Source organism: Mustela erminea, chromosome 9 (genome assembly GCF_009829155.1).
Source record: "Mustela erminea isolate mMusErm1 chromosome 9, mMusErm1.Pri, whole genome shotgun sequence".
NCBI classification, from domain to species: domain Eukaryota; kingdom Metazoa; phylum Chordata; class Mammalia; order Carnivora; family Mustelidae; genus Mustela; species Mustela erminea.
Window position 1 is genome coordinate 67,886,494 of NC_045622.1, and position 25,325 is coordinate 67,911,818.

At 50.7% G+C, this 25,325-nt stretch overlaps 1 protein-coding gene across 14 annotated transcripts in view; it reads left to right on the plus strand.

Annotated features, from left to right (window-relative positions):
• The window catches only part of ARNTL (aryl hydrocarbon receptor nuclear translocator like), a 105,824-nt gene that overhangs the window by 51,104 nt on the left and 29,395 nt on the right, over window positions 1-25,325 (plus strand). For 5 of the 14 annotated variants that reach the window (XM_032356643.1, XM_032356634.1, XM_032356641.1 and 2 more), the window contains 8 exons: window positions 14,254-14,382; window positions 17,078-17,202; window positions 18,094-18,246; window positions 18,816-18,836; window positions 20,555-20,593; window positions 20,889-20,930; window positions 22,471-22,628; window positions 24,270-24,349. In XM_032356643.1, the coding sequence (XP_032212534.1) occupies window positions 18,107-18,246; window positions 18,816-18,836; window positions 20,555-20,593; window positions 20,889-20,930; window positions 22,471-22,628; window positions 24,270-24,349 (480 nt within the window). In that variant the 5' untranslated portion in view covers window positions 14,254-14,382; window positions 17,078-17,202; window positions 18,094-18,106. The other 9 variants (XM_032356636.1, XM_032356635.1, XM_032356639.1 and 6 more) reach the window with 6 other exon arrangements.

Sequence of the window (25,325 nt, forward strand, 5' to 3'; positions counted from 1 at the left end):
ACGCGTGAAAGCAGATCATCGAAGACATCTCATGGGAATACCAAAGGGAGGGCCAGGCTGGAGCACGGGCTGGGGACAGATGGGCCAGGGGCCGCAGAGTACTCTGGCCCGCACTGGGAGGGCATGCAGGTGACACGGGCGTGGCCATTCCCAGTCCTCGGGCTCCCACCTGCTGCTCACAGTGGCTTCCTTCAGACCCTCAGAATCCTCCTTTTGCAGCGTTCCAGGCAGCCGGTATCCATGGGGTAGAGCTGGCCCGGGAGCTGCACCCTGCCTCTGTCTTGCCCTGGGCTAATGGGCCCGCATGGTGCCTGGCCAGAGTGCGCTCTGCGGGTCAGTTCTCTGTTTACAGCTGGGAGGAGGCAGAGGGAGGGACAGAAACCTTTAGGAGGAAGGCTGGACTGTGGAAGCTTCTGGAAAAGTCACCTCTTGGCAGTGCTGGAGGTCAGTGGTTTTAGAGGATGTGAGTAGGCCAGGAGGAGTGGGGTGCCCAGGGCCCAAGTTAAGGCTGTAGCAGTCAGCAAGGTGAGGGGAAAGCAGGGAGGAGAGCTTACAGGGAGGAAGCTGCAGTGGGGGTTAGCCGCAGGCAGCCAGCGGACCGGAGAGTGAAGGACAGTGAGGAGCTGGGACAGGAAGCCACTAGGCAGAGGAGATTGGGGGTGGGGAGAGGGGAATGAGGACCGATCCCTGCAGATCCAGTGGCGTGGGGGCCTGAGTTACTCAGGCTGGAGCCTGTAGAGTAGTGAGTCCCTTCTCTCTGAAAGGATATGTTCTCTGTCTTCCTGCCCAGGAAGTTTCTCACCGCTCCAGACAGTGCTTCTCCCAAAAATATTTGCAGGCGTTTACAGGAGGCACAAAGAATTGGAAGTCAGTACATAGAATGTCTCCGGTGTCATCTCCACAAATTGTTTCTCCTTAATCTTTTCATACCTTCTGCTGCTGATCTGCTTTTCAGGCCTCGGAGCTGGGAACCTAGGAATTAGCGGTAACACTTGTACAGGAGATACCTGGGGAATAGCTGATGAGCTTTAGTCTCAGAATCTTATATTGTTTTTCTTGTCATAGTTTGTATACAGTCTGATAATTTTTCATTGACGAAATGTTGTCTACTTTTTAAAATATTTTCTGTTTTTGTAGTTGATAATATTTCATGATGGAGGATACTTCCCTGATCAGTGTTCAGGGAGCAGATGGGCCCCTTCCTCTCTTGTTCCCTGCTCTTGGCCATCTCCCTGTGTCCCGGCATCTCCTCCTGTGTGTGGCTCAGCCCCAGACACAAAGGACACCCAGGCCAGCCTCCCTGCCCAATGGGTTCTGAGACAAGAAGTGAAAGTCCTGAAGGTTGTGTACATTAAGACAGTCCGAAGTCCCTCCTCCTTCCTTCGGGCTGATGGGCCACTCCCTGGCTATCACCACTTACTTACTTCTTATCAGAGTGATAGAATGGTCCAGTACAAAGGGGCATCCGGGGTCACTGTCCCTGGCCACTCTGCTGTGCAGGAAAACCCCATGTGCAGGCTTCATGACAGGCAGCCAGGCCCCTAGCGCCCTCAGGAGCCCACAGAACCAGGCATCCTTCTCCCTCTTCGTGGACATGTCTGCCTGTGGGAAAATCCTTCTTTATTCTAATCCAAATCTGCCTCTTAGCTCTGTTTCCTCGTTGACCTAGGTCAGCCCTTTGCAGCAATCCAGAACAAAGGTCTGTGGGCGTGGCATGGTTCCACTTTCGAAGGTTGGAAGTAGTGCTCATGGACCCTCTTCCCGGCCCCCTTTGTCTCCCTCGCAGGGTGCCTGTTCTCCGGGCCCTCAGCCGTTCTTTCCGTGACAGGACAGTCAACGTTCATTTCGGGAATAGGCCGCCTGAGCCTCACCTTGTGTCAGGCTCCGTTCTCATCTCTCACGAATGTCACTGTTAACCACCCACAACCACTCTGGGAGCTGGGTACTACCAATATCCTCATTTCACTCACGGGGAAACTGAGGAACAGAGGTCAGCTCTTGTCCAGAGCTACACCAGTAAGCAGCAGGGCAGAGATGGGGACCCGGGCGGTCTGGCCCCAGTGGGTTGTTCTGTTCCACACCCTGAGCGCTCACAGTAAGCTGGCGGTGCACGAGCCTGGGGCTGGCCCTACTTGGACTTATTTTGCAGGAAATCATTTGACCAGAGCCTGAGTTGAACCCTTTTCTGTGAAACGTGCTCAGAGATTGTTTGCACACAACAGACAGCGGGGTAGAGGCCCGTGCGCGGTCATCAGCAAATGGGTCCATCCAAGCTCTGCCAGGCCCCCTGTGGGGTACATTTAGATCAGGGTGACAAATAGGGGCTGTGTATATTTTCTTTTCCTGAACGTGAAGTCTGAAGCAGTGGGTTCCTTGTTGAAAGTGCTTAGTCATGGTTTTGTGGCCAAAAAGTGGAGGGAGAAAGGTGCCTAAGGACCATCAGACAGGCCCCTCTTCAAGTACCTGATCCACTGTTCAGTCACAGGACGATTCCAGCAGTTATGGGGCAGAGGAACCTGCCCAACAAAGCTGGATAGTAAGTGCCAAAGACACATTTTTCTGAAACACTTCAATCAGGAAGGGTTTTTTAAAGGTACAGGAGAGGGAGGGCGTCTGGGCCGGTCTGGCCTGTACTGGAGGGCTGGCCTTGCCCCTGGCCAGCTGTGTAATGAGCTGCCAGTCACCTGTGGTCTTGGTTTCCTCTTCTGGATGGTGGGAATAACACTGTCTTCTCAGAGGGATGGTCTGGAGGCTAATTAAAAGGAGGCAGACATACCATGAAGCTGTAGTTACTGTTCTGGAGTGCTCCCCATACCTGACACTGCGAGGTTTGGTGACCAAGCCCTTGCTCACTGTCTGGCCTTTCCTGTATTTGTGGCGTGAGCTCCAGCTCCTTGGCTGCCTGCCATCTTGTGGAGTGTGGAACCGCCTGTGGAGCTGAGGCCTTCTGGGGCAGGAAAAGTTCCTGCAGTCACGGTTGTCCTGGCCTGACCTCTGGCAGGTCAGGCTGGGCTCCTGCAGGCATCTACGACCTCATCAAGAGTCTGCTTCCTGTGCTCAGGAACCCCTGGGCCCAGGCCACACACTGGCTGAAACTGAAGGGCTGAGAAGCTGGGATTGAACCATCTTTCTTTTTGTTCTTTGCTTCTCAGACGGCCTGCAGCCCAGTTACTAGTTCCTAAAGATGGAAGTAGCAAAGTAAGGGACCTGGTCCCCAAGGTGGGGGCCCAGAGACCTGGAGGGAGAGCAGCTTAAAGCAATAGAAAAAGAACTAGAGAAAATCGAATTCCATTGTTACCAAAAATGGGGCCCTGAGCAAGGACCTAACCTCCCTGAAATGTGGTGTCTGTATCTGAAAATTAGGGATGGTAATAGAACTAATCCCTGAGGTTAGAGGATATGGTGAGATACTATGAGAGCCTAACAAAAGGCATCTGGCATGATGTTCAGCAATTCATAAATAGGAATATTAGAATAATTTCCTTTTTCCTCCATTGTCTGCCCCTTCTCCTTATCTAGTCCTGACTACTGCTAGTTTCCTATATGGCTTTGGGTAAATATCTTTACCTCTCTTTGCCCCTTCTCTTTGTTAGAAAAGAGAGGAGCTGGACCAGCTACTAGTTCAGAATGGGTACGTAGCGCCCCCTATAGGACATCTTGGGAATGTATAGGGCGATTTGGCTGTCAAGGGAATGCAGGACAGGGCTACCACGGGAGAAGCCGATTTGCCAGGGGTAACCGATGGAGAACAAAGGATTGTCCAACTTGCTACACAACCTCCTAAAGTTCATTGACATTCATGTTTACAAGTATCTGAGCCTGGAATCTGACTCCACTTTAAACATAAACATATGTAATTTTTTCATGTTTTTAATATACACTGAATTTTCTAGGTACAAAACTACCAAGCATCTGGGGTTTACCTGTTCTTATAAATAGGCCCAAGCACCTCATTACATCTTTCATCATGTCTTCTAAGGTAGCTATACCCAACATCTGCATTTTGACTCTGTGCGTAGTATCTTATTTTAACTAACGTTTCCTTTCTTCTTTGTATTATGGTTAGGGTACTGTGTTGATTGTTTTTGAAATTATAAGTGCTGGTAGGTTATATTATTTACAGATTTCAAGAGGGTGAAAAAAATGTTAAAAATATTTGTATTGAATCTTTGAAAGTATGAGAGAGGAAGTATGTATGTACCCAGGCCGGTGTGTGTATAAGCTTATAAATTAGCTGGAGAAACCTTAGAATGACCTGAAATGAGGAGAAATGGGTTCTTTGAACAAGCTGAAGGGAGACTTAGACAAATGTAGGAAAATTGGTCATATATATATTATATATATATATATATATATATATTTTTTTTTTTTTTTTAATTTTAGAAAGGACTAACACCAAAGAGAACCAGGGACGTATGCAACAAAGGAAGGGGGTCGGAATATCCTACATGCCTCCACTGAGCCTAGGACTTGCGTGATCGTAGTAAATATAAAAGCCGAATATTCATCTACCCCAAGTAATTATGTAACTTTGTTGGCTGAATGGGAGAGTAGGTTCCTCTTTGTGCCTATAGTGACAGATAAAATGGAAGAGAGGGGCCTTTTCCTCTTCCATGGTGAGACGTGAATAGATCCTGGTTGAGACTGCAGTGTCCTTGGGTGGTGCCATAAGCTGCTGTTCAGAACTATGGATGTACTTTCCGTAATTGGTTGCCTCTGGAAATGGGCGGGGGAATAGAGAGGAGAACCTGGGGACAGATATTTTTCCAATAGCCTTGTAGAACTTTATGAGTCTTTAAACTAGGCCCTGGGGGAGGGGGGAGTTTTAATAAAAAATAAAAATTAAAGTAAAAATATGGTTTCATTTCTCTTAAAATGTTCTTTTATGTAAGAATATGTAATGGAAGTCAGAATTTTTAATAGCATCCTTTGTCAGAGAAATAAGGTGTTTTGATATTTGCTCTGTCCCTTCTGGAAGATATGTACCCTTTTTAAAGAGTTGGAAACATGGTTTTCATCATCTTTCTTTGTCTTTGCCGTTTCTGGGTTTTTGTTTTGTTTTGTTTTACCACACCCACCTGAACATACATTTCTTTTTTAAACATCTGTGTGTAGATTTTTAGAGAAAGGAGAACCGGCCAGCCTCCTTGCCCTTTACCATGTTGTTTTATGGCCTCTGCCTGCATGAATTAATTGTGCGAATTTAGTGAATTACCTTTTCCTATACTTTCATTTTTCCACTGAAGTGTTTGTTTTTAGTGATTCATAAGAGGTTTTGTCTTGTTTTGTTTAGTTAAGAAAAGATAACTGTCCTTCCCCTGTCACTGACTGGGGTTTGAATCTGTTTGAATCCTGGCTTTCTCACTCATGACCTAAGAAATTCAGGCAATTTACTTAAGTCTCTGAGAATTGTTACTTCTTTGAAAACTACATGAAACAGCACTGACTGGCACAAAATCCAAGCCCAATGTGTGGCTTCAGCTTTTGCACTGAATATTTTCTCAAAAACAGTACCTCCAGAACTCCTGCTTTTTCAGATCCTTGGACATGTACCACTCCCTTGCTGTAACCAAAGCTCAGAAAAATGAAACTGAAATCACTGAAATAATTGTTTTATTCCTCACGTTGGAATGAAGGAAAACAAGTTGATTCCGTTTGAGCTAAAGAGGAACTTGCAGGGTCATTCCTGGGGTCAGGACATGCTCAGAACAACATCTGAGCTCTGGGGACGGGGAGGAAGGCCTCGAGCTTCATCACAAGATGAAATTGTCTTCTCAAACTGTGCCCGCCAAGATGGCAAGTACATTTGAGAAAGGTTTCCAGTTGTTGAGAGTCAAAATGGAAAGGACCATCTATTCAACATACCAGCCATTCCCCCGGCACTGTGGTCAATTCCCGTCCTGGCTCTGTGTTTTGACATCCTGGCGTTGCAGGAGGGAGGTGGGAGGGGTACACGCTGGCCCCGCCCTACATCTCCCTCTTGGGACAGACCTTTTGCTTTTCTCTGCAGAGTCCCTAAAGACACAAGCATGTGTAGCTGCTCAGCTCTAGAGCTGGGCACATTGGGATTGGGTCCCTGTTCCCCCTCCTGTCTGTGTGATCTCAGACAAGTGGATGTGCCTCTCTGAGCCTCAGTGCCGTCTTATTCTCAATGTTGATAATAATGGCTTTCCTGAAAGGTCGTAGTTGAAGACCAGATCAGCCCCTAGCAGGCTGGCACCATCTTCAGCATGACTGACAGTCACAGAAGTAGTCTCCACTCCAGATAGGCGGGCAGTGCGAGCACTGCGCTCAGCTGTGTAGTCTGTGCTGTGACCAAGACGTTTCCCCACTCTCACTTAGCAGGCCCCTGACCAACAGCTCCTGGCCGCTAGGTGGTCAGCAGGAGGCCCCTCTCCCTCTAGCTATCATACAGGGCATATGGCCTGGCAAGTGGAGCTCAGGTTGAACCTCCACACCCAGTGGCCCCCATAGTTCGGGGGCCTTTGTGCCATTCATAGACTGGCTGTTGCCCCTCATGCCAGAAAAAATCCAGAAGTCCGGTTAGCTGTTCCTCCAGAATACACCAGGAATTGACAGCAAGTCACACGTGCTGACGTGCATGCTCTCAAGCATGCGTGTCCAAGCTCACACCAGGCAGGTGTGCACACTCCACGTGTGCATTTGCACACACGTGGGGCCTGCACATACAGGTCCCCCTCGGCACAATCTCTTCTCAGCCCTGCAGCCAGACTTAACCCCAGGTGGGAGCCTACCACCACCCCTCATTCCACTGAGAGTCAAAGCCAAGGCCCTCATCGGGGATTCCCAGGCACCCTGGGGTCTGTGCCCGCCCTGGTCCAGGGCTGGTCCCCTGATGCCCCTAAGCTCCCTCTCTGCCTTTGTGCCGGCTCTTCCTGGGCTGGAGTGCTCCTCCCTCCGCTCCTCACCTCCTCAGATCCTGACCACCTCCATCTCCAGAGCTCCTCTTGCCCCGACTTGGACCTCTCTCCCCAGTGCTCACCACCTCCCAGCGTCATTTACTTATTCACTTCTTTTGCTCGCCTTCCTCACCAGAATGTATACCGGATGAGGACAAGGATCTCTGTGTCTTCACCCGCAGTCCTCTTGCAGAGAACGGTGCCTGGCACTTGGATGCTCTCAGCAAATATTTGTTGAAAGACTAATGAATGATTGTGGACCCACACACTAACAGTGTCTTCATTCTTACAACACTGTCTCTGATGGAAATTTGACTGCCGCATGCAGTTTGCTCAGATTCTCAGCTCTTTCCCTGTACCGACTTGGCATATATGGGCACTCAGGAAATTGCCTTGCATGGATTGCTTTAGAACCTTGGGCCCGTGGTAGCCATCTGAGGCCTCCATTCCTGTCAGCGCAATCTGTGGTAGGAGGGCCATAAGGGGGACATCGACCTCCCTGTCCCCCAACACCTCTGGGGTGTCACTGTTTCACCCCAGAGCCCCCAAGGCAGCCCCGCCCTGGGCAGCAGCTGTCAGCTGTGGTGCCTGTCTCTGTAGGGCAATCGCTGTCTTGTGCTTTCTCATCTCACCTTCCTGGGCAGCTTCAAAATTCTGTTCTTATCACCCACTGACTTCAGTTTCTCATGATCCTATTCCCAGCTTTCTGTAGGAGGAGCTATTTCTCTGTATTTTGGTTTCATTCAAGTAAAACGAAAGGGTTGGACTCCTGAAATACCGCTCAGCTTTCCAACTGTTATGAGTCCTCAGTGCTTCCTGCTGCAAAATGCTGGTCTCTGGGCTGTTCTCCAGCCTCCCCTCCCCACTCCACTCCCAGATCCCTCTCTCCAGCCTTTCCCCAGCCCCTCTCCGTGGGCTCCCTCACGGTCCCCACAGCCCACTGTCCTGGATCGCCTCAATGTTAAGTTCCTTTATGTCCACAGCCAGCACTCTGCCGCCAAGCCACATCCTCTGTCTGCTGTTAGCATGTCTGAGCTCCTTTATTTCAAAATCTCTCTTCTGAGTTTGCTTTCTTTGACATCAAAGCCTACCTTTCCACGGCCTTCTACCCTTCCTTTTCACACCAGCGTGAGGTCATCCATCTCAATAAGCACAGTGAACGTGACGAGCATTCTTAGTGTTTTTCAGAGATGGAGCTCATTCAGCCTGTGAGGAGGCCTCCTCCTCCTCTTACAGGTGAGAAACTGCAGCTCCCAGTGGACAGGGAACTGGCCCAGGACACATACCTCCTGGTGGCAGAACTGGGATTTGAACCTGGGGTGTGTGGTTCCAGAGGCCCTGCCGTGACCACTGCCCTGTCCTCCCTTTTCATGTGCGCATCATCTTGCCCTTTTGTCCACACCCTGCCTGCCCCTTTCCAGGGGGAGAACTGCAGCCCTTCCCCAACTCCTGCTTGAGGTGGCACTGTGGGCCTCACAGGCCGGGTCCACCGGCTCGGGATAAACACCCGCTCCATCTTCTTCCCAGGCAAGGCTGTCTTTCAGCCTTGCCCCCATTCCCAGAGAAGGCATGTATCCCTTTTCTTCTGAGTCTCAGCCTTCCTTGGGTCTAGCCCTGCCGCCTGTCCCAGCCTGCCTCCATCTGCAGCCCTTACCTGAGACTCAGAGCACTGTCGAAGCCTCCCCATCTTGACTCTGCTCTCCCTCACACTAGAATCTTGCAGGTGACTATGAAATAACAGCTGCACATCCTTTTGCTTCCTTTAGAACAAGATGCAGATGTTTTCCAGAACTTTCTTCAACTTCAAGCAATAAGTTTTTTGGTGGATAGTGTTCCTCCCCCGTCCTTAGGGCCAGGCTCTCTTATTCTGTATATTAAAAATAGAAGAAGAAAGGTTCTCCTTCCTGTACTTCAGTGATAGACTTGGCAAGGGTCCAAGACGGTGTCTCATTTACATTCATTCAACAAACATTTACTAAGCACTGTGCTGGACTAGGTGCATGCTCCGTGCTGTGACTCTTAGTGACATCCCTGAATCCCTCTAACAGCCCTCAGGAGCCCCCGGAGACTGGAATTCTGTAGATTCTCCTCCATCAATGCTATTGGAGCTCTTTTCTGCAAGAACCTTGTTTTCATTCATAAAATACTGCAGGATTTACAAATCCTGCCCCTGTGAGACCCTCTGAGCTGGCCCTCCAACCTGTGTGCTTCCAAATGCAGCCTCCTTGTTTTGTGTTTGGTTTTGGGAGTCCCAAGCGTCTCCAGCTGCCAGGAGGACCGGGGACACAAGGACCACAAATAGGGCTCCCCGGGCCCCTGCCAGCCACTCCCAACGCTTCTCTCCCTGGCTCAGAACGGACATCCCACCACCCAGTCTGCCAGGGAGACATCTGCAGCACCTGATTCAAGCCTCTCCGCCTCCCTCATCCTTTCTCCTCCCCTTACCCTCACCACGCACACACCTGCTAATCAATAAGCTGAGTATTTTCTCCTTCACTCTGCTCCTGTACCTTACCTATGCTTCACCGCCAAGAAGGGCCCTCCTTCCTCGAGACACTTGACTGCCACCTGCTGGTAATTTGTCAGAATGGCGCCACAAATCTCGTCCACTTCGCGAGAGCAGGGGCGCATCCTGGACTTGGGCAGCATGCTGCTCAGAGCCACTGTAAGCGTGGCCCTTCCTAGCGCAGTGAGCATGCTGTCACGCCTTGATCTAGACCCTGTCTGTCCAACTAGGTTGAGGGAATCTTGAACATTAGGACTATGGATTTCTTCCTCTGTCCCCAGTGTCCTGGGGGCTAGAGAAACACTTGTTCAGTGATCCCAACGCAAACACTAGTTAGTTACCTTAGGTGTGGGGCACCTGGTCTCTCTGGGAGAACATTCACTAGGTGCATCTGCTGCAAAGCAAGGCAGCCGAACCCCCCACAGGCTGTCAGTGTGACCGTGGAGGGCAAAGGTGGTCTTGCAGAGGATACGGAGACCCATCTAGCCTCTTGGCTCTGCTCAGAGACCACCACTGCCTGAACAGACCAGAGCGTCTCCTCACCCATTCCCTCAGTAAACCTGGAGCTGGGCACCAGCAGCACAAAGCAGAGAATGTGGAGGAGGGGGCCAAGGGCCACCTGCCGTGGCTCTCAAGGCCAGGGAGGGAAAGTACTTCCTGAACACATCTGTGCCCAGGGCCAGCCCGTGAAGGTCGTGGGATGCAGCGATGGCCACACAGGAGCCCCTTATTGGGGGGAAGCAGATCAGTAAGCAGACAGCTAGAAGACAGGGTCATCGGGGTGCCCACTCGAGCCTCCATATTTTCCCAGCCACGCCCCTTTATGGAGCCACAACATCAAAAGCCACTGCCCCCGTGACATCCTGGGGCTTCACAAGCTGTCACACCCCCGTGACATCCCGGGGCTTCACAAGCTGTCACACCTGAAGGTAGGGGAAAGAGGGGGACAGCCTTTCACTGAGGTCCCATTTTAACCCACTGAGCCACCCAGGCGCCCAAGGTCCCATTTTAAAAGGGGGAAGTGCTCTGTTCTTTTGTAGGGCTGGTTTCCTCAGGTCCCGTTAAGAGAGCCTCCCCGACCGACTGCCCTGCCTGCTCAGTCTGTCCCCGCGAACTGATCGGATATGCTTGCCAGCGAGTGTGAGGGCTGTACATTTCCTTCTCCGCCCCACCTGCCAGGAAGCCCAGGGACAACATGTTGGTTCAGGTTCTGTGGCTTTCCTGAACTAGGATTATTTTTTTCTTTCCCCGCATGCCCCAGGTAGGCTCATTTGGGGGTTGTTATATTTTACTGTGTGGGGTGGTCTTGGGGGCAGGACTGGCAGTGGTGCGGTAGTCAGAAGATCCCGCCCAGGGCCAGACGCACTTGGGTTGCAGTCCCCACCGGCTAGCTGGGTCATCTGGAGCAAGATAGCTTTGCCTCCTTGGCCCTTACCTGGAAAGCTGGGGTGAAGACCACCATCAAGGGATAGGTTATCATGAAGCTAAAATGAGTCCAGCGTGAACACGTCTGTCCCCTTTCCCTCCTCCCAGATCAGGGGCTCTGCTGTCCTTCATCGCACCTGTGCTTCCTCCCTCCTCCCCGTGTCGGTCAGCTTAGGATGAAGGATAGATACGACTGGAGGACCTAGGTGACCGACTGTCCTGGTTTGTCAGGGACAAAGGGGTTTTCTGGGAGGCAGGACTTCCAGTGCCCAAGTGGGAAGATCTGAGGCAGACAGAAGAGTCGGTCACCCTAGAACACACACCATCACCATCTCAGTGGGCGATAGGAGCAAAGGTTTCTTTCTTCCTCGTGCTGCTCTCTCCATCCGGGACCTTGTTCAATGGAGGAGTCTCTATCCAGAAGTTGCCAGTCTCGGCACCAAGGACCTCGGGGGAAAAGTTCTGTTCAGAAGTTGAGGCTGTCCCTTCCGCTCATATTTGTCAATCTAAGCTAGTCTCATAGCCTGACTGGGGGCGTTGTCCTGCAGACTGTCCTTGTGGGGAGGGGCAGCTAACCATGTGAACCGTAATGCAGTCTACACGCTCCCTCTGCTTCCTGTAGCATTTTGGGGTGCCGGGTCAGGGAGGAGGGACAGCAGAGAGAGACACCGGTCTGCGATCGGTGGGCTTCAATGTGGTCATCGTCCTGTAGAGGACACGTGGGGGTTTTTCAAGGGCTGCGCAGCCTCACCCCGCTCTGCTCAGAGGGGCAGCTGTGTCTGTTTTGGGTGCCGTACAACGCCGGTGAGGGTGACACCCTCACCCTCCTCAGCTGCCAAGGTGTGTCTGCAGGGGCTGTGGGGCTGGGACTTCTCTTCTAGCCCCCGTGCTCCTCCGTGTGAAGCCCCGGAGACTCTTCTTCTTGAGCTCCAAAGAGAATGAGGGGACTGAGGGGGAACCAAGGGGACCACCAAGCTCTCCCCAAGCACACTGCACAAGTCCCTTTGTGCCTTGCTTCCTCTGCCATCCAGGGAGCCTCTAGTTCAGAAGTGGGTACGCTTGTGGCCCCCAATTCCAAGACCACAGGCCAGGCTCTCCCACAAGTGTCTTCACTATGTGTCACCTGGATGGCAGCACCAGGGCTGGCCCTAAGCTCCCCCTGGCAAGGACCCCTCTCCCAGTTACCTGTGGTCTCTTGGAGCCCCCTTCCTGGGCTCAGTTCTCTTTTGGAAACAGCACAGAGGTGGGTTTTTTTCCCCACCTGTTTCATTCATTGTCTTACATTGAAGAACACCTTTTTGGAGAGAAAAGAGATTTCCAGGAATACTTGTCACAGCTGATTCAGCTTCCTTACTTGGTCCAAGCATATAAGAAAGGACTTCTGAATTTTTTTTTTTTTAAGATTTTACTTATTTATTTGAGAGAGAGCGAGAGGGAGAGTGGGGGGAGGGGAAAAGGGAGAGCAGACTCCCCATGAGCAGGGAGCTTGAAGCCAGGCAAGGCCTTCGGATTTTTATTTTGCAAGATATAGTGCCGAAGTTTATGCTAGCATTCAGTATTTCTATAAAGTAAATTTGAGTATTGGAACAATTGGTTCAAATAAGAAATTTCATATGGAGTGTGGTACCGAGAAGCATTGTCCAAGTTTCAGAGAAGCCGGGGGGACAGTGAGTGAGGTGTGACCCGGGGAGCCCCCAATAGTGAGATCATAGGGCAGAAGGTGGAAGGGCCACAGGTGTGAGGAGAAGGCTCAGAAGGCTTCTCTGAGGAGATGCCACCTGAAAGCACTTGAAAGGAAAGCAGGAGTTCACCAGGTGAACGGTGGGTCAAGGGAGCCACACCTGCAAAGCACCATGGGCACAGTTGAGGCCACGTGCTCTAGAGAACTTAAGTACTCCGGTGGCCTAGCGCTTTCGACACAGGATGTGCAGAGCAGGGCAAGACGGGACAGGACGCAAGGCGAGCAGGCGCACTGTGGAGGTTTGATGTTGCCTGGCAGGGCGCTGCTGGAAGGCTCGGGGCAGAGCAGTAAAGCCACGGAAGTGTTTTAAACAAGGGGGTGTCCTGTCTGTGACTGCAGTGTGGAGGGGCGAGTCTTGGGGGAGAGCAGCCTGGATGGAGGCAGTGGCCAGGGGACAGAGGGGCGTGGCTAGATCCCTCTGTTAGAGGGGTGGTGGGGTGAGGGAAGGAGAGGGCGCCCACGTGGGTTCTGGATAGCTGGTCTGGGGGCTGGAGAAGAGCGTGGGACCGGTGTGGGGAGGCAGGCCAAGGTGGAAGGACATATGGTAAGCGCTCGGGCAGCACTGCCCTGGGGACTTGGTGTCTGTGTGGGGTGTGGGCTTGGGGACTGGAAGTCCCAGATCCCATCATGATTTTGCACGTGTCCAGACTGGCTCCCAGAGTCAGACAGTGAGGGTGTGTGCATCGGACTGCACAGAGGAGTAAGCTGGGAAGGCGAGAGCGGCCGTGGTCCTGGACACGGATTCGAAGACCTCCGTAATGATCAAGCCCCAGGTAGTCCAAGGGCCGCAAGGAGCCAGCGGAGGGGCAACCCCACTAGTTTTGCTTTGTATCAGGAAGGTCAGGAAAGGCCCTTTCACAGCCCGAGTCTCGCCCTCTCAAGGCAGAGCCAGGAGAGAGTAGAAGGGTGGTGGGCGCAGCCTCCCGTGAAGCCTGGAGCCAGGCAGAGAGCCCTGTCCTGCCAGCAGGAGAAGGCAGGGCCACAGGCCATTTTAACTCAAGCACCTTCTCACCACTGACTCCCCTTCACTCTGGGTGCCCGCCCTGTGCTTGAGTGCCCCGGACACCATCTCCAAGCGTCTTACTGTGCCTCCAGCAGTCTTAGAGACGGGCCCTGTGCACGCATGTTCTGGCTTAACGCTTCCCGGAGGCCTGTTTTCCAGGGCTGCTTGTCCGCCTTTGGGCAGCGGCTCAGGTGGGAGAGCCTATGGCTCTGCTTGACCTTGATGTGGCTCCTGGAGCCCCTGTGTCCTCTCACCATGTGACCTTGGTGAGTGTCATCTTTGAGTTTCTCTCGTCTTGTCTTCTCATCCAGTGGAAAAAAAACAGAGTATCTACCTCAGAATTATTTTCGGGCCTCAGTAAGTGAATCTCCATGACACAGTCAGAATGGAGCCCGACACGAGGCACACTCAGTAAGTGCTCACTATAATTTTATTGCCTGGCCCGGTAGGAGAAATGAAAAGTCCAATTATCTTGTTTCTCTTAAGACCACATCCAGGAATCCATGTTTAATCATTTCAAAAGACTTGTTTGTCCTCAACGAGCTGGGCTGGCAAGCCTCTCCCCACTGAGCCTCTCCCTTAGCTAACAGGAGATTGTGCTGTGTGCCTCCCCCAAGTGACCTGTGTGGGTTTTCTTTTCTTGTGGGCCCCACCATAGGTTTCTAGAAGATGTTGAGTGCCTGAAAGGAAACGACAAATCATGAAAATCGCTTTGAGGTGACCCATCAGTCCAGTGGTCCCTTGCTCCTCCCAAGGTGGATCTGAGCTTCAAGAACTCTAACTTCAGGTAATAAAATCACACCCCCAGCCCCACCTGCTATCACTGGCAGCCCCCATAGTACTTCTTTCAGGAAGTGTGGTTTCTCCCCATAGCCCAAAAGTTGGGAAAGTCCACCTCATGCAACAGTCTAGCTGGTCAAAAAAAGGGAGTGGGGGCCAGAGGTCGCTCTCCATGTCTGTCAGGTGGCCCAGAGGCTCACCAAGACCCCGAGGGGAGGGCTCTGTGCTCCTCCCTCATCTGCTTCTCTTCATGTCTGTCATTATAACTTCTAACAGCCACCCATCTGTGCCTTTGATGTGATTAAATGCTTCTCAAAGGATAAATTGGAATAACCAGGAAATTCCTGAAAGTGAAAAGTCCTAAGAGGACAAGGGTTTGTTCTACCTAATAGTAGAATGTATTATGAGGCCACAATGACAGATAGTGTGGTACTGGATTGGAAGTAACTAGATCAAAGGAACAGAATAGGAAGTCCAAAAATAGATAACAATCAATAAAGGTGGCATTTCAACTGACATAACAGAATGTCTCGTCTAGTGAACGGTGTTGGCACGGTTATCTATCCACTGGAGGGAAAGAAGTCTCCAACCTTAGGTAGTATACCAAAAGTAATTTACAAATGGATTAAGAGCTATATAAATAAAATTATAAAAATATTAGGATATTTCTATTTTGGGGTGAAAAAAAGGCTTTTTTAAAAAAATCTGTCACTTTTAGCATCACATATAAATACTGTAAGCCAAGTTAAAAGGCAAAAAGGGGGTGGTTATTGATGACATCTGTGACAAACAAGGAATGACTATTCCTAATGTACAAACTTACTCATTCAACACCTATTGAGTACTTACCATATGCTAGAAAGCATTCTCAGCTACTGCGGTGCAGTGAACTAAACTCAGTCCCTGCTCTTCTGATGCTCATAGTCTAATGGACAGAAGGCTAGTAAATAAGTCAATTATGGATCAGGGGCCATGGGAAAAAGTGAAGCAGGGATGGAGGGTTGCAGCATACGATATTCAGAGAGTATCGCTTCACTGCGGAAGCAACGTTGGAGAAGAAATCGGAAGGAGAAAGGAGAGCAGTGGTTAAACTTGGATGTCTTTGTAAATGTTGAGCTGGTGGGATCTTCTGACGGATTGGCTGCAGGTTGTAAAAGGAAGCAAGGAGTCGGGATGACTTCTAGTATTGGGGCCTGAGCATTCAGAAGTTCCACTCATCGACGTGAGCATCGCTAAGGGGCTTGGCTTGGGGACAACCAGGGGTTTGGATTGATTTAGTTGGAGGTCTTTGTTGTATACTCAAAGGGAGACCTCAGGGAAGAGGTCCTCTAGGTTTGGCATTCAGGAGTGGTCCAGGCTGGAGGTAAAAGTAGGGGAGTTTTCCGAGCCTTGATCCTACTGGGGGCAGCGAAGCTAGACCAATCTCTTAGGGAGTGGCTGTAGATAGAGAAGGTCTGAGAACACCTTCAAGACTCTGATGTAGAGGTGAGGGAGGGGGACGAGCCTGCAAAAGAGGCTGGTGTGGAAAGGGTGGCCACCGAGATAGAAGGGGTCAATGAGAGGGTCGCCTCTCCAAAGCCAAGAGACAAGAGGGACAGATCAGCTCTACCAGGTGTCCGGATGGGACAAGTAGGGAGGGAATGGAGAATCAGATTTAGCACTGAGGAGCTCCCTGGGGAGCATAACGGGGGCTGTTCTGTTGGAATGATGAGGACAAAAGCCTGATTTGAGTTGGCTTATCCTGAGTAAGAGGAAAAGAACTGGAAACAGAGAAATGGGGGTACTGACCACAAGGGAATGGAGTTCAAAAATACATGTGATTTTTTCCCCCCCAGATGAGTGTTTGTATTCAAACGAGGGTGATCCAGCAGGGTGGGGAGAGTGGATGGTGCTGGATGAGTGGCAGGGACAGAATTCTGGGGTGATGGTCTTCAGGAATGAGACAATGGCGTCCCCACATGTTGGAGGAGCAAAATTCCTACCAGCAGCAGCTGGGCGGGCTGGTGGATGTGCTCCCTTTTCTCAGTGGAGTAGAAAGCCAAGTGTCTGCTGAGAGTTGGGATGGAGAGCTGTTGGGGGCTTGAGGAGAAGAGAGAGGGTGTGGTGTTCTTGGTCATGGAGAGGGGAATGAAGCGAGCAGGGGGTCGAGGATCACCGGGCGGCGCTGGCGTTGGAGGTGTGTGAGGTCGTGGATGGCAGGTGAGAGCAGCGAGTTCACTGTGTGCTTTTCTCCCCCAGGTTCAGGTGCGCAGGTGAACATGAGTTAGGAGGCCCATCCATACTGAAGAAAATGTGGTAGAAAAACAGGACATGAGTGGGCACAAAGGAAACCAGAGCAATGCCTATAAACATAGGGACAGCATCCGTAATCATTTAAAAATGCAAGTAAAAACCAATGGGGTTTTGTCCTTTCCTTCAGATTGATAGGAGCTCTTGTTGGGAATATAAATTATCAGAGCTCTTTGGCAGCACGGTGTTCCAGAATGTACCAAGACCTACCACGTGTGTTCCCTTTTGTCCTGCTTTTAGACATTTAGACTGAGCGATAATAGCTCTAGTGCCTGGAGTTAGAGCACTGAGATGCTCCCTCCAGCAGTGGCTGTGAAAGGGAAAACTTGGCCCACACCTGACCCTAGTGCACTCGTCTGTGGGCGGAACTGTAATGAGGGAGCGGAGATCACAGTCCCCTTCTTGCTTTGCAGATGAAGGAACTTGAGCCCAGAGAGAGGGAGTGACAGCCCCGGTCACGTGGTGTGGACCTGGGACCCCGTCCGTGGGCAGAGCGCGGCCCTCTTCCACTTGGTTTGGAGTCGAAGTCCCTTGCAAGGTACTTGGCAGTCTCTTTTTTGGGCCACCTGACTCCATGCTTATAAAATGTGAATTCTTGAAATGTTTTGCCAGTTGGACTACAATGTCCTTATGTCCTTTATGTAGGTTTTCCTGGCAGGGGATGCTGGGCACAAAGGCTAGTCAGGGAAGACAAGACAGACTTTGCATGGCCCCATGCTAGACAGGGACCATATTTTCCTGACTCCTGAGGGACTCATGGTCTGAGAAAGGATATTTTCTGCTTTTCTGGGACTTTTACAGAAGTAACAAAAACACAAAGATAACCAGTAAATCCTATTTATTTTAAGGACTGGAAGAAAATAAAATTACAACTGTCAGAGAATATCTGGTCTTCTCCATGGGAGGACCACTGGGCTCTAAGTCCTCGAGCCTTGGGTTCTGGAATTATTCTTGCGTGCCCTGGGATAGGGACCCAGGAGAAGCTACCCAGTTGCTCTGAACTTTGGCTTCATCAGAAATATGAGCAGGGGGATGCCTGGGTGGCTCAGTCAGTGAAGCATCTGCCTTCAGCTCAGGTCTTAATCCCAGGGTCCTGGGATTGAGCCCCATGGGAACCTGCTTCTCCCTCTCCCTCTGCTGCTCTCCCCACTCCCCACTGTGTGTGCGCGCTCTCTCTCAAATAAATAAATAAAATCTTAAATAAACAAAGAAACCAATGGGCAATATGAACAGGTTGACCTACATTATCTGTGTTAACTCCTAAAGCATGTCAGCTGCTCTCTCCATCCCGCCGTGTCCCTATTCCAGCTGGCGCAGGGGAGATGGGTTAGTGTGGTAGACCAGTAGCCCGACCCTCCACAGGCCCACCCTGGCCCTCCGCCGTCATAGGAGAGCATGTAGAAATCACCTTTGTGCCTCCTTGTACCAGTTCCAGACCTCCGATGGCTGACCAGAGAATGGACATTTCTTCGACAATCAGTGACTTCATGTCCCCGGGCCCCACCGACCTGCTCTCCAGCCCCCTCGGCTCCAGTGGCATGGATTGTAACCGCAAACGGAAAGGCAGCTCTACCGACTACCAGTAAGGCCTCCTGGGCTCCTCTTCCTCTGGCTAAACTTGGTGTCCGTTCCCGGCACATCGAGGGGCCAACTGCTGTTCTCCTGGAAGAAGGGGTCCTCTTTGTGGAAAGGGATGGAAATGAAAGATCCAAGTTTGGGTGGCCCCACAGTGGGGTTTTGTTTTTGTTTTGTTTCGTTTTTGCTTTTATCTTCCTCCCTGGATCGCAGGCAGGAGGGAGCCTCCAGCCCTGCTGAGGCACCCCATCCCCCTTTCTCTCCCCAAACTGGGCCACATCAAGGGAAAAGGAAGAGGCTTAAAGCCAAGCGCTGCCTTTCACCTTTTTCCTCCAACCTCCTTGGCTCCTTTGAGCAAGATGGCTAAGCGTCTGGAGGTACTCTTTGTGGTTTCAAAGAGGACTTTGCCTGAGGCTCTCTCTGAGGAAGTCCCCAGTTGCTTAATTATGTTCGAGGAGGGAGTGAGTGAGTGCAGGCCCCCTCTGAAAGTACCGTAGGAACATTGGTATGGCCCTGAAACCTTACTCAAATTAGTGTGTACCTGTTTTATTAAATAGTATTTTTGTTTCTTTTTAGACGTGATGACTTTTCTTTTGAGTAAGTAAATTTGCATATATGTAGCCAACCCTTTACTGTACAAACACTTAGGGAATAAACAGCTGCATAGAACATTCAAAGGCACGTTTTGTTTTGTTGAGGCAACTGCTTGGGTTCTTATCCCCTTGTCCACTTAAGAGCTTTTCTTTTGTTTAATGAGGGAAACATCTCCAAGGAGGTATCTCCCCCACAGCAGATGTCCTTTCTGCTGAAGTTCACAGGTCGAATTTGGGGAGCACAGTGGCTGAAGGTCAGATGCCCACTAGGAGATGCTATGATTAATATGTAAGTGACCCCAGATGATTGAGCAAGCCAACGCCCAGGGGATGGAGAGTGGGTGTGAGGCCCGAGAGGGTTCTTCTGGAGCAGTCCCTCCCCAGCAGGGAGGCCAGGAGGTGGTTTCCACGGACCACTTGCCTTGGGTGGTTGGAGTCACTGGTGTCTTCTAAGTCCTCTGCTGTCTAAACCTGTGGTTTCCGACCTTGTCCCCACCCAAGACCTCCAGGTTTCCCTCCTGGAGGGAAACCCCATTTACACATCTTCTGTGACTCATGGAGACGCTATAATTAAGCGCCCCTCATCCCTTTCCCCGACTTTTCAATGCGCTAATTGTGTCCAGTGGGTCAGGCGGAGCTCTCTTCACCTGAGTTGATCATCCTGGCCTCAGGGATCAGCTACAAGCTAAGACAAAAGGGCAGGGAGAGTTTCGGTTTTCCCCTGTGGCCTGAATCCCGTCTTCTGCACTCTAGGACTAGCTAGAGAAACTCTGTGCCAGTGAGGCAATCAAGGGCTCCTGGGTGGGAATCCCTGTTCTAGAATGCCCACGCTGCGATTTGGTGCTCCTGAGAAGAGTTGTTTTTGCTGTTGAGACTACATTGTTGGAAGGGCCAGATCCCTCTGTTCTTACAGGATGAAAGAGAGAGGCCCAGGTGCCAGGCAGTTCCCTCCTGGTATAAGCTTAAGCACTGGAGAAGGGTGTGAGGTGACCCCAGGGTGATTTGGATCTCCTTCCTTGGAGGATTTTAATCTGTTTTCCACTAAACCGTGAGGTGCCCTGAAACCTGGATCATTGGAAACTATAAAAGGGAGATAGATCCCTGCTGTGACCCGAGGACCCCCAGTGGCCAAACAGGGCTCCACGGCCCTCAGCCCTACTTGTGCCCTCTCTCCCTGGTCCTTGGGCCTCGGGGGTTCCCACCTGGCTGAGAACCAGAACACTGTGTATCCGTGTCTTTGAAAAGCTGCCTCAGGGCTCTGCTCAATGCTTCTTTGTGGGTTCTCTGGTCTCCCCTCCTCACTTCACCCTCCCCCACCACCAAATATATATGTATGCACACGTATATTTGAGGCTTGGTATGTTTTGCAAATGAATAAACTCCATTTATCCAGAATGATGAGGGGAATAAGATATTATAGTTATTTGGATATAGTTATTAAGAATTTCCATAAATGCTCTATATTCCCGGTTTCTAAAATAGGGCCTAAAATATGTTAACAGCAAGCTCTGTTGATGACCACACGTAACTTTTGTTTGATCATCAGGGAAACTAGTCCTAGAAGCTGTGTGTGTTTGACTAGTCTGCGTCGATAATCAATACTACAGAAATCTGAACTTTCTGATTATTTGGTTTCTGGATAAATGCAATCCTTCCATGTTGTAAGAAGCGGCTTTGTATGTCTTTCTTAACAAATACTCACGTTCTCTCTTGTTTTTTCAGAGAGAGCATGGACACAGACAAAGATGACCCTCACGGAAGGTACCATGAACCTAGTCATGACCTTCATCCTGTTAGCTATTTTCCTTGCATAATTACATGTTCTGTTACTTGGTACAGGTCCCACCTGTGTCCTTGATTGGGGATAGGCTCAAGATGCTCACCCCCAGCCCCCCAGGGTGGCTAACAAGAGCCCTTGTGTTGGAGACAGATGACAGGGATTAAGCAGGGAAATGAATGAAGCTGAGAAGAAGAGAGAGATGTGTAAATTGGCCATCAGTCTCCCAGGGATTGTGTTTGATCTTGCTTTTTTTTCCCCCCCTGCCTTCCCTTCCAGGTTAGAATACACAGAGCACCAAGGAAGGATCAAAAATGCAAGGTAAGCATAGACCTGTCTATACAGCATCCTGGTTCTGGCTGCCCAGAGTGCAGCTGAGGCAGCTCTGTGTGTCTGGTCCCTGTCGGTCTAAGCATCCTTTCAGGGCTCAGGGTGGGGGTTGATGAGGGCTGCCTGCCACTTGTCTTCTCCACATGGAGCTGGCCTTCACTCTTGGCTGTCGGATCACATTTAACCTAAAGGGAACTTCAGAAGTAACAGGAAACCTTTCCAGGCTGAAGCTCTTCCCCAGCGGTCTCCAGCAGGTTCCTCGCTCCTTCCTGATTCGAGGGCCTCCAGAGGAGACCTGGCTCAGTGACCCCTCCTTGGGCTGGGCCTTGCCTCTCAGAGCAGCCCGTGTTGCATTGCAAGGCTAGACATGGGGCTGCCTTCGCCCTTGAGTAGATTCTCGAACTTGGTCCCTCCTGCCTCCAGCCACACTTGCTGACCCCATCCACGTGGGTCTGCTCTCCTCCCAGTGGCTCCAGGGCCCTCTGAGGCTGTCCTGACACAGATCCAGGGCTGCAGAATTCGACTGGCCTGAGACTTGTAGCTTTCCCTACACGGTCTAGCCTTGGTGGGAGGTCCCTCTTGGTGGCTCTGTTGCTATGGCAGCAAATGACATTTCCACTGGTGATACACCTCCATAGGGGACAGTCACAAATGGCAGCTGAAAACAAGTCAGGAAGAGTGTGTGTGCCTGGGGAAGCATCCCTTGCCTTGACGGGCAGCCACTCCTGGGAGGGACGAGTGTGACATTCTTCAGAGGAAGCCCTTGGGGACAGATGTAGCATCTGCTGTGTCTTGGTGGAGTTATGGTTGACCCAATGATGGCGGCGCTAGTTACCTAGTGACTCAGTCAGTGAGGCTCTGACTGAGTGGCTCTGGCCACGCAGTGGGTTCCTCACAAACCTCCGAGACCTCTCCATTACTCCAGGATCACCACCACCCCCCTCCCCCAGTGGCTGTCCTAAGTGCTTTGCTCTTGTCAGGCTCCACGTCCCTTCTCTTTCCCTCAATGCCCATCTTAAAATCCAACCTGACAGATGCTGAGAGGAAAAGAAATGAGAACGGGTGTCTAGGTGGCTCAATCGGTTAAGCGTCTGCTTTCGGCTCAGGTCATGACCCTGAGTCCTGGGATGGAGTCCCACATCTGACTCCCTGCTCAGCAGGAGTCTGCTTCTCCCTCTGCCCACTGCTCTTTCTTTCTCTCTCTCTCTCTCTGACAAATAAATAAAATCTTTAAAAAAAAAAAAAAAAGTAATGAGAAATTCCCTATCCAGTTTACTCTGAGAAGACAATTTTTGTTCTGTTTCTTCTTAATTCTGAGTATGTGGAAAGCATACAGCCAACTAATACTGACCCCGGGGTGGCGGGCAGTGAGGCCACTTCTCTGGTACCTTTAGTCGAGTTCAAAGCCTTGTGCAGATTCTAAATGTGCCCTGTCGGGGGAATGTCAGAAACTGTGGGAACTGACTTTTGTCATTGTCTCTTTGAGGCTCGGCGTCATTTTCTAGAAATCCTTTTTCCTGTTGTTGTGCAGGGAAGCCCACAGTCAGATCGAAAAGCGGCGTCGGGATAAAATGAACAGTTTCATTGACGAACTGGCTTCTTTGGTGCCCACATGCAATGCCATGTCCAGGAAATTAGATAAACTTACTGTGCTGAGGATGGCTGTTCAGCACATGAAAACATTACGAGGTAAGACGGTGGGCTTTATTGTCCCTGATGCCCCCTACCAGTGTTCTGTCCCTGGCCTAGGGTGTGCCTGAGGCCCCAGGACCGTGGTCATTATTTGCCAGTGTGGAGCCTTCAGCAACAGGCCTCTCCTTCCCCACTGTAGACCTGATGCTAAATGGAGTGATCATTGAGTTTACGTGGGTGTCCAGGGGGATTGTGCAGTCGGTCCTCTCCGGGGGGTACACGTGTATGTGAGACACAGGCTCCGTGCATGTCAGAGGACCCACATCTCCCATGAGTGTGTGCGCCTGGGCCCCACTCGCCCGGTGATCCCCATCAGAAATGCAGGTGCCCTTGGAGACCCTGAGAAGTCCCCTGCTCTTTGTAGGAGGAAGATTCACCCTGGCTCCTTTCAAGAGTGACTCACTGGGTGATGGCTTTTGCTTCATTTTACTGTCAGGGATGAACACTGATGAGATTTTCATGCTCCTGGAATTTTCCCAAACCAGATAGACTCTTTGAGGGAGGCAGTATTTTCCTTCTTCTCTGAACATGGGGTGGGTGAGAACACAGAAGCAAACCGCCGGAGAAATCTGTAGTGTCGCAGGCCCTTCAGTGAGCGCTGGGCCTGGCAGGTTCTGTGGCCTGTCTTGGACCCTTGGAGGAAATTGGAAAGTGGGCGCTCAGTCAGACCTCTGACCTGCGTGGCAAAAGACTTGCATTTTTATGAACATGGCAGCATCGTGTCCTATGCTGTGAGCATGTCATCTAAACATTCCTATTAGGGAAAGTTCTAGAGGTTAAGTTAGTATAAACTAATTTTCATTGAATTGGAAGGAAACGAAGGACAAATCTAGAGTTCTGTCGAAAGCAGGGGTGGGGCGCAGTGTGTGCCTCGTTTGTTGATATGAAAGTCACAGACACATTCTGTCCACCTCCTTCACCGTGGTACTGGGAATTGTAACTGATCTTTTCCATTTTATTTCCTCACTGTTCTAACCATTTTTGCAGATTCCAGGTCATTTGCTGTGGGCATTTTTCTCTGTTACTATACGATGCCTGTTCGAGTTCCCTCTACGATGCCAGATGGATGGCCTTTTAAGCATCTCGTCCCCTTTCAGCCTGAGGAGCCAGAGTTGTATTCACTGAAGCAATGCATTTCTCTGGGTTGCCAAGCTCGTTTACCGCCCCGCGATGAGGCAGCTCTCCCGCTAAATGCCTTCTACAGTATATTTATTTACTCAGGGCCTGGCTGACTGGACGTTCCCAGGAAGGCTCAGTGTGGTCATCTGAGGGACCTCTAAACAACGCATTTAACGTCAATCCTGGGAGGAGGGAATCTTCCCAGGAGCTGCAGTCGCTTGGCTTCCAAAGCTGCCTTCTCTCTTTGAAGCAGATTTTTACTTATGTCTATTACCTCTTGGCTCCCCTATGGTGACCAGAACAAGCCTGTTAGGTCCCCTGTGGGCAACAGTTTTGTCTTTTCAGCGGGTTCTTTCCAAAGCCTGATCTAATGCTGTGTCCGTTAAGGAAAAAGAAGAGAACATCGAAGTCCCGGGTGGTAGGGACTAGGCCACATCTGGAAGGTCAGAGGCTTAGTGGAAGGAGCCATTCCCTGAGTAGAAAGTGTACAAACTTTTTTTTTTTTTTTTCCTCCCTAAGGTGCCACCAACCCATATACAGAAGCAAACTACAAACCAACTTTTCTGTCAGATGATGAATTGAAACACCTCATTCTCAGGGTATGTCACAATCATGAGCTTGCTTTACACATCCTTAGAAATTTGAGTGAGGTAGCAGAGTGTGGGAATTTGATGTCTATACATTGGACATTTTGAGGCCCACTTTGTCTTTTCAGGTCTCCACATCTGTCTAGACTGTCTCCACAGTCCTTCCACCCTTTTTTAGACAAAAATTGAAGGCCCAGGCTACTGTGATTTTTCAGTGGAAGGAGGCAGGATTTTGTTACTCATAGGTCGTCAAGAACCCCATTCTGGCATGAAGGTTTTAGAAAGGGACGGATATAGGTAACCAAGGATTTGTCTTCTCGTCCCCTGACTGCTGGGACAAAAACATCCGTGTACATCTTGACACCAAAATCCCATCAAAGCAAGAAAGCTTCCAAAGACTCCTCTGCCCAAGGAGGAAAAGAAATGGGGGAGGTGAAGCTCTCCCCTCTCGCCCATCACACGCGCTGGTCTTGCTCGTCCCTGCAGAGAGGCAGTGGACATGGCACCACGCGAACATGTCTTCTGTGTGGAGTCTGGTCTGCCTCTGGATAGAGTGAGATCAACTTGGAAATTAAAGGGAAAGAACTGGGATTCAGAAGCCTGTCCTCTTGCAAACTGTGAACAGAAAAATGTAACCCGCCCCTATCCTCCCGCGGCCAGGGTGGACCTTGCTTGCTAAACCCCCATGGCATCTGGGCACATGTTTTTGAGACATTTGCCAGGCCTCCGGCTCTGGGCCACTCTGTTGTCATCCTGACTTTCCGCTCTGCCTGGCTTCTGGTCCTTTGTAAGTCTGGCCTCTGAAATTCATTCCCTCTTCATGTGTTCTCGCAATTGGAAAACTTTCAGCTGCAAGGAACAGATGACCTGGTGAACAGAGAGGGTTTTGTGTCCCAAATACAGCTGGTCCTGCGGTAGACCAGGAGGGGCTGGTGCTGTGGCTCAGTGAGGGCGGCCAGAACCAGGCTCTGTTTGCCTTTGCCAGCAG